The sequence below is a fragment of the Priapulus caudatus genome, unplaced genomic scaffold, assembly GCF_000485595.1.
Source record: "Priapulus caudatus unplaced genomic scaffold, Priapulus_caudatus-5.0.1 Scaffold35, whole genome shotgun sequence".
NCBI classification, from domain to species: Eukaryota; Metazoa; Priapulida; class Priapulimorpha; order Priapulimorphida; family Priapulidae; genus Priapulus; species Priapulus caudatus.
The window spans coordinates 65446-72646 of NW_014577096.1; the positions used below are offsets into that span (position 1 = coordinate 65446).

A 7201-nucleotide genomic window follows, 5' to 3' on the forward strand; every position below is an offset into this window, starting at 1 on the left:
AATGTAAATAAGTGTGCTAGTCATGCTTTTTGTGTATATATCCTTGGTAATTATCCAATTTTATGAATTCAAATTTTTATTGTAAAAGTATGCAATGTATTGTATATGATGGATAATTGCCTAAATAATTAAATAAATAAAAAATAGAGATGTGCGTGTATTAGCAGCGAATGTTTTGCGTTGGTTAGTATAAAAGTCAAGAGATGGCGCGCGTAACCATTAACATGGCGTCGCCCATTGGAAACCGAACATTAAAAACAAAAACTTAAAATGGAAATAAACTTTATGTCTATTTTGTGAATAGTTGGTCTCAAGGATAGAGAGCATGTCCAGTAATAAACATCACCCTATCCTATCGCCGTCCTGGACATCATCTCTATCCTTGAACCCAATTAACAGGTAAAGCACATGAGTGGCGCAAAATCCGCATGTCATCAAAGTCTGCCACTCCGAGTCGGAGTCCTAACACTCCTGTTAGTGACCTTTGTGTTGCTTGTGGCCGTGTATTAATATAATGCATCGTAGGTGCAAAGAACTTGCGCTATTAGGACTCACTAGACCTTGTAGCATTGTTCGTTGTAGCATAGCTTTTCGTTTTCGTGCAGCAAATGTAAGAGAGGAGGAGAAATAAAACCAATGTGCCTAACCCTAACCCTAATTCTAACCCTATTACCCTAACCCTAATCCTAAACCTAACCCTAACCCTAACCTATTATATTGATATAATATTATATTTATATTGATGTAAATGACATTGGTTTTATTGGGACACATGTTCTCTATCCTTGAACCGAAATGGCCCATCACAATTCCTTATTTTCTGAGATTTACAACCAGTTTTCACATATTTCACTGGTGACATGGACGTTCTTATCTCCTTCAATATGGCAGACATATTGTTCTTTCACAAGCTTGATTCTTTAGCTAGGCTATCACCAACGATCATAAGTGGGTTGCATGGCCTATGTCGATTCATGAAAAACATGCTCGTTGAAACTATTATATTTATATACTCTAGATTAGGTGGACCGGGAGTTATCGTGCAAATTAATAAGCACGTAATTGTGCAAAGTAAAGGATCAACTAGTGAAGCTAGAAAGCCCCTTCAAATTATAAAATTACTATTGATCTTGTGAAGGTATCACTTTACCAAATGTTTAAAACTTCATCAGAACAGAAATTGCAATCTAATTGCTTCAATTGCACTGACCAGCAATGATTTCATTGGTTGTTGGAAAAAATGTATTCAAAAATCAGATAATACATGTATAGCAAATGCTTTGTTAATGATGTAAGATGTAAATAAAGTGAGATGTGTAGATACTTCTTAGACTTTCAATGTTACATGGTCAGAAACATTGAAAAAGTTATCGTACAAAAATTTGCCACATTTGTGTATGAAATGCTATTGGTCCCTAGAATAGAGTCAGATTATAAAAATGTCTAGAGCGAAATTTTTTGGCCTACACAGGGTTGACTTTACATGTGTCAAACTGGTAACCACCTGACAAGAAAGCATGTATGTCCCCCTTTATCAAAATAGCACAATCAACACACAAGTTTGTCGACAAACTCTAATGTAAAAATACAACTTGGTTCAGTTTCAATTCAGTATCTGCATGGAGTTAAGATGGAGTGCTTGATAAGGAGCTATAGTCCGGGGCCATCAAATAATCAGGAGGACCATCAGATTTTCAAAGTCAATGGTTTGACGGACCGGACCGTTATGAGTTCAACTAAATTCTACTGAAACAACTTTATTAACCACTATACTATTAAAGTGAATAAACAATTACTGTATTGTTTGATACATTCATTGTAGGTGAATAATTATCACCATGTAAAATCTCTTTCTTACGCTTGTACGCCGCATTACTTTCAGAGAACAATTTGAAATTTAGGAGGACCAGCTAAAATTTAGGAGGACCATCTAAATTTCAAACTACAGGACCATCTCTTTTTTTCTCCTTATTTCCACCCCTGTAATGTCGATCTGTTTTTCTTCTTCTGCAGGGAGTGGCAGGATCTGTATGACTAGGTAGACCACGTGGAAATCATGGAGTCAGCTCGACATAACAGAACAACTGCAGCAGTGCATCAAACACATGCGAAATGCAAGCGAAGGCACTCATCTTTGTCTTCGGACTCTAGCAGTTTGGAACGTGTAAAGTGCTCACGAAAACGCAAATCTCATGGCTCTAGCAGGGACAGGAGTGAGAAAGTGACACACGACCGGCGTAGCAGATGCACAGCAGAGATAAGTTCTGATATCATCATCAGCAGCAGCCGTCGCAGCAACAGCAGCAGCAGCCATCGCAGCAGCAGTAGCAGCAGCAGCAGCAGCAGTAGCAATAAATCTGATTCTAGTAATGATAAGCAGAAGAGGCGCAAGCGAAAACGCAAGTACTCAAGCTCTGCTGGATCATCAAACTTGGACGAAAGACGGGCATCAGAGCCAAAAAAGAAGAAAAAGCACAAGAGTAAACAGAAAAAGAAGAAGCACAGCCACAATACATCGGCAAGTTATCATAGTTCCGATAACAAAAAAGCGGCGAAAGAAAGTCGGAAAAAACGTAAGAAAAGAGAGAAATTAAAACGGAAAGAGAAAAAGAAAGAAAAGAAGAAGTCACTCAAGCAGGTGGGCAAGGAGCAGACACACCCGCATCCTCTGCCGAATATCCCGCTTGTTAAATCTAATGTGCCACAGGTGGCGCCACCTACTGCTCCAGAGATTGAGGAAGCAGAACGAGCACGAAAAGTTCGTGCACCAATGACAAAGGAAGAGTATGATAAGCAGCAGAGTATTGTGAGGCGCATGTATGATCCTGAGACAGGAAGGAGTCGGCTGGTGCGTGGCGAGGGTGAGATCATAGAGGAAATAGTCAGCAGAGAGCGACACAAGGAGATAAACAGGCAGGCAACACGTGGGGATGGGATGTCATTTCAGATGGGACTCGGACTCCACAAATATTGCTGATGTTTATGATAGCTTTTATTGCGTGATGGTTTTGAATAATTCGACAAATTAGTTAATATGCGAGAAATGTTCATTTGATATTACTTGGTTTAACTATGTGATTGTTTACTAGAAATTGTGTTTGACATTGCATAAATGCATTTAGTTGTGATATATATATTGCATTGCAGCTTTAGTTAAGCATTTTTTTAATTATCAATTACGTAAACAATCTTAATTGTTTGAATAGTTTTAAGTAATGTATCACGGTATTTTCCTACAAAATATACCACGACTCGGATGGTAAATGTAATGTTTACATCTTTCATAATTGACTTGACAAATGTCAGAGTTCTTAGTACAAACCATGTTTATTGTACGCAATAAATATAATACTTTGATAACACATTTCATAAAATATTATACAGCATAGCCAATATGTACAAGTGAAGCAAACATTTTGGTGATGGTTTGACATATCCACAGTCTTTTGAGCAACTGGATATCCATGATGTAAGGCAAATAAACCAAAATTTCACAGCAGCTTCACGGTAAAATCATCGCACTCTCGCGTAGAGACATTTACATTACCTATATCATACAATGTTTAGTTCTTTACATTAAATATTAATTTACAATGTTAGAGAAACCGACGGATACACCTCGGCCAATCCGTTTAACCCTTTTCCGTATAACTACTTTTCGTCACTTATCTCCCCAGCAGATGGCACCACTATGCAACACTCCACTGGCTAGTGGCTACCGCTACCCCCGCGCCTCGTCTTAGTGTACGACAGTCGTCGTTGTTAAAACAAACGTGGCCGACTGAACTTTGCAATAGTCGTATAAAACGTCAATGAGTTATACCGAATTTTCTATCTACATACTACTTTACAGAGTGGAGTAAAAACGCCGCGAACTGGAGTAAACCCAGCGGACGAAGAAAGCTACGCGTGTAGCTGCTACTACACTGTAGGTTCTCGTCACAAGAAGGCACCCTCTTGCTTTACAAAAATAATTCCCGCCTGAAGTCTCGTACGAAAATTCGGGCTATCGAGTGACGGCGTTGCTTGTTCGTTCGTAGTAAAAAATAAGCTATTTCGTCGTGTGGAAGAACGGTGGAACCCGTATTAATAGTCTAACAGATTATAGTAAAGATGTCAGAGACGAACACGTCTGCGAGAGGATCAGTGCATACACTGACAGGAATTATTCCAAAGTATCCGCGATTCTTATCTTTTCTCGCGTTAGAAGCCGGTTGAAGTGAACTAGTATTCAGTCGCTTCATAACGAACGAAATCGTAATCGATTTCATTTCAACACGCCTCAAGAAACACCAGAATTCTCTCGGTTGAAGCGAGTTGAAATGAAATCGAGAGAAATACAATCTCCGACAAGTACGTATAAAAATTATGATACCGATATTCTTTTCAATATAGCCCGTGAAAAATTGGAAAATCGGATGCATACAAAGGCAGCCGTGACATATTTCACCAACATGCGTATGGCTGACATGAAACGCCACCGAGTAGAAGTACAGATGCAAACAGACAAGGAGTGCGTTACGATATAGTAGATTTTAGGCCAACAAATCGCGGCTAAGAACTCGTTTCACGATACGACTCTATGCTCTAATATCAGCGTCAGACTGTGAGGAATAATTGGACACAATTTACTGGCGTAAGTAGATTGCCCCCAATGAGATACCTACAAATCTCATGACGATGGATTTCCTATCGTGCCATTGTATTGGATGTCAGTCAATTGGTTGCTAACAAGTTTAACACTAGAATTCGGTAGCACTTATCCGTTCGTTAGAAATAGTATACAATTCCAAATTCGTACGTGGCAATGAATTAACAATCCGTGCCTGCAGGGATGTATGTTGCATGGTAGTAAGGAAGCTAACTCGCACCTCTGTGGTCCGCCATGTAGGTGACCTAGTTTGGCACGTCAGTGTGTTCGGCTCTAACTAAAAAATATTGCCACAGTGGCACTGGAAACATTCGACGAGAAACTGATCGATTCGGCTGCTGGAAGTGACAGAGCGTACGTATTTCGTTTCGATCGACAGATAAACGTAGTACAAGACAAACCGACATCTTCTTACAGTCGAAGTTCTACGGGCATTGCGCGTGAGGGATGGGTGAGTGTGGTTGGGGGGAGGGGATCGTAACCTTCTCTACACGGGCGTAGGCGGGTGTGGATCGGCCTTCTCTAGATCCGTACCCCAGATGATCACCGACGTATATACATTGTTGAGGTGATTCGTGTTCACCGGTTTCGAGTCCTGAGTCGTTGACGATGCGCAGCTCTTCAGTGTGGTGCTGCTGCCGCTGCTCATGTTCACATGCTTCCCGCCACAAATGTTATTCTGTCGGGTGTTCAGCTTCGCGTTCGTTTCGTTCTTTTCCGGAAAGAAGTCGATGTGTTCGCCGACGAACAGCTGCGCCCTCTGCTGACGTAGTTGTAGGAGGCGCATGTGTCGCCGGCTGTCCTTGCGGAGCATGCGCACGGCGAGCAGGATGAGCATAACAAGGATACATGCCCCTGCAATCGGCACGGCTATGACCGCAGCCTTGAACCACAGTTCATTAGGGTCAATTTCGGCCTTGTGTCTCGCCTGGCTTCCGTGCTGCGAATTGTCACCTGCAACGAGACGACAACAGAGAAATTCGTTAAAAATGCAGACAGAAAAAAAGGAGAATTTCGTTTAAATTTGCAAGGAGACGAACATGAAGATTATGGTGTGAATTTGCAACGGGACGATACGGAGCATTTTTATCAAATAGCAGGCAGAATACAGCAGAGAAGTTAGTGTAAATTTGCGGGAAGACGAAAACGCAGAATTTTGAATTGTTGTGCCAAAATTATCAACACTGTAGTTACGGGTTTCGCTTTGGGTACACTACTACCAGAGTGATGTTACGCAGGCAAATTGTTTATTTTCGTTTCAATGTTTGTTCGTTCGCGTAACAGATTTATTGCTGATACGAGCAGATGGACAAACCACACGTTCGGTATAGCTCCTGCTGTACTCGGCAAAAGAAACGTGCGGGTTTTAAGATAATGTCTCTTTCATTCTCTCGGTGTCAACCGCGTTCCCCATATAACTCGACCACCTTTTCAAAATGGTGGCGGCGCTATGAACGCCACGCACCTGCTGTAGATAACTTCTCTCGTTGCGCTTCCTAGGTCACGCATGCCTCTCTAAAGTCGACGCGTAAATTTTAAGCGCTCAACGCGCGGCCGCGCCGCCATTGCGCCACTCGCGTTAATTCACGACTTGTCAGTGACAAAGACTCGTTCTACGCGCCAGGAGACGCGATGCCTGCCTACCTAGACTCGCCGGGGACGCGCGTGCAAGCGCTCACATCTTAACAGGTGGCGAACGCGGTGCGCAGGGTAGAAGAAGGGCAACGTAGCGAAAAGACATCAATGAGTCGGAGCCATAGCCCGCAGCTCGTCCCCCGTGTTTACTTTGCTAACAAGGCATAACATGGCGAACGGGCGACGTCTTTTGTGGTAGTGTTTGCACACAGTTTGTCCGACGGCCGACTGATGGCATTCAAAATAGCTCTTAATGCACTTAAATGACTCAACCGGCGAAAACCTGCTCAAGAGAGTCGTGTGTGTGCTAACATTGCGCGCCGGAGACCCGCGCGCGTAACGCCACCGATGAAGGAAGGAAGTGCGAATCTTCTTGTCTCCGGCACTTTTGTTGAATGAACGGGAAATAATCTCTCGTGAGCTCGGACGGATCACGATGCCGGCAATATGTGTACCGATGGAGTTAGAAATGTTTTTCTCTTGTTTGCGCCGTGAGATCGCCTGTATAGGCGCGGCCCGCACACGCATGCAGGTAGACCGTTTATCGACTCATCCTCTATATGACATGCTGTCGACTCGATTGGAGCGGATTACTGGGCCGCACCGACAGTTTAGGCGGAATTTCGGCGACGCAATATTTAGGCTTATTAAATCTCGAAGCGTGCGGATGAATTCATATAAATTCACCGCATCGCACCACACGAAACGACTCGATAGCTGTCGGATTGCGTGGATTGTAATCAGATTTCGTCGTCGGTTATAATATAAATTATGTGTACGGTATAATAATATTTAAAATGTAAACCGGATTATGGTCGATTAGTCATTCCTGCTGAACGCCATGCAGGGCTGTGTTGGCGTGCATAGGCGTGTTTATTGTGTGTGTGTGTGTGTGTGTGTGTGTGTGTGTGTGTG

General features: G+C 42.6%; 2 protein-coding genes across 4 annotated transcripts in view; one reads left to right on the forward strand and one right to left on the reverse strand.

The window, feature by feature from the left end:
* The first annotated feature begins 235 nt into the window (after positions 1-235).
* Positions 236-3364, forward strand: LOC106817823 (ADP-ribosylation factor-like protein 6-interacting protein 4). 3 transcript variants are annotated; one of them, XM_014822529.1, is made up of 2 exons: positions 236-399; positions 2014-3364. In XM_014822529.1, the coding sequence occupies exon 2, from the start codon at positions 2057-2059 to the stop codon at positions 2975-2977; it is 921 nt and encodes a 306-aa protein (XP_014678015.1). In that variant the 5' UTR covers positions 236-399; positions 2014-2056; the 3' UTR covers positions 2978-3364. The 3 variants fall into 3 exon arrangements, with proteins under 3 accessions (XP_014678015.1, XP_014678029.1, XP_014678023.1); XM_014822543.1 differs by lacking the exon at positions 236-399 and adding an exon at positions 454-473; XM_014822537.1 differs by lacking the exon at positions 236-399 and adding an exon at positions 460-521.
* The window catches only part of LOC106817846 (BMP and activin membrane-bound inhibitor homolog), a gene marked incomplete at its 5' end in the record, with an annotated part of 8606 nt that continues 4713 nt past the window's right edge, over positions 3309-7201 (reverse strand). Inside the window, 1 exon segment of the mRNA XM_014822551.1 lies at positions 3309-5605. Within this exon segment, the coding sequence (XP_014678037.1) occupies positions 5139-5605 (467 nt within the window).

Coding starts and splice junctions, on each gene's coding strand:
- LOC106817823 (XM_014822529.1), top strand. CDS start 2,057: ATGGAGTCAGCTCGACATAACAGAACAACTGCAGCAGTGCATCAAACA.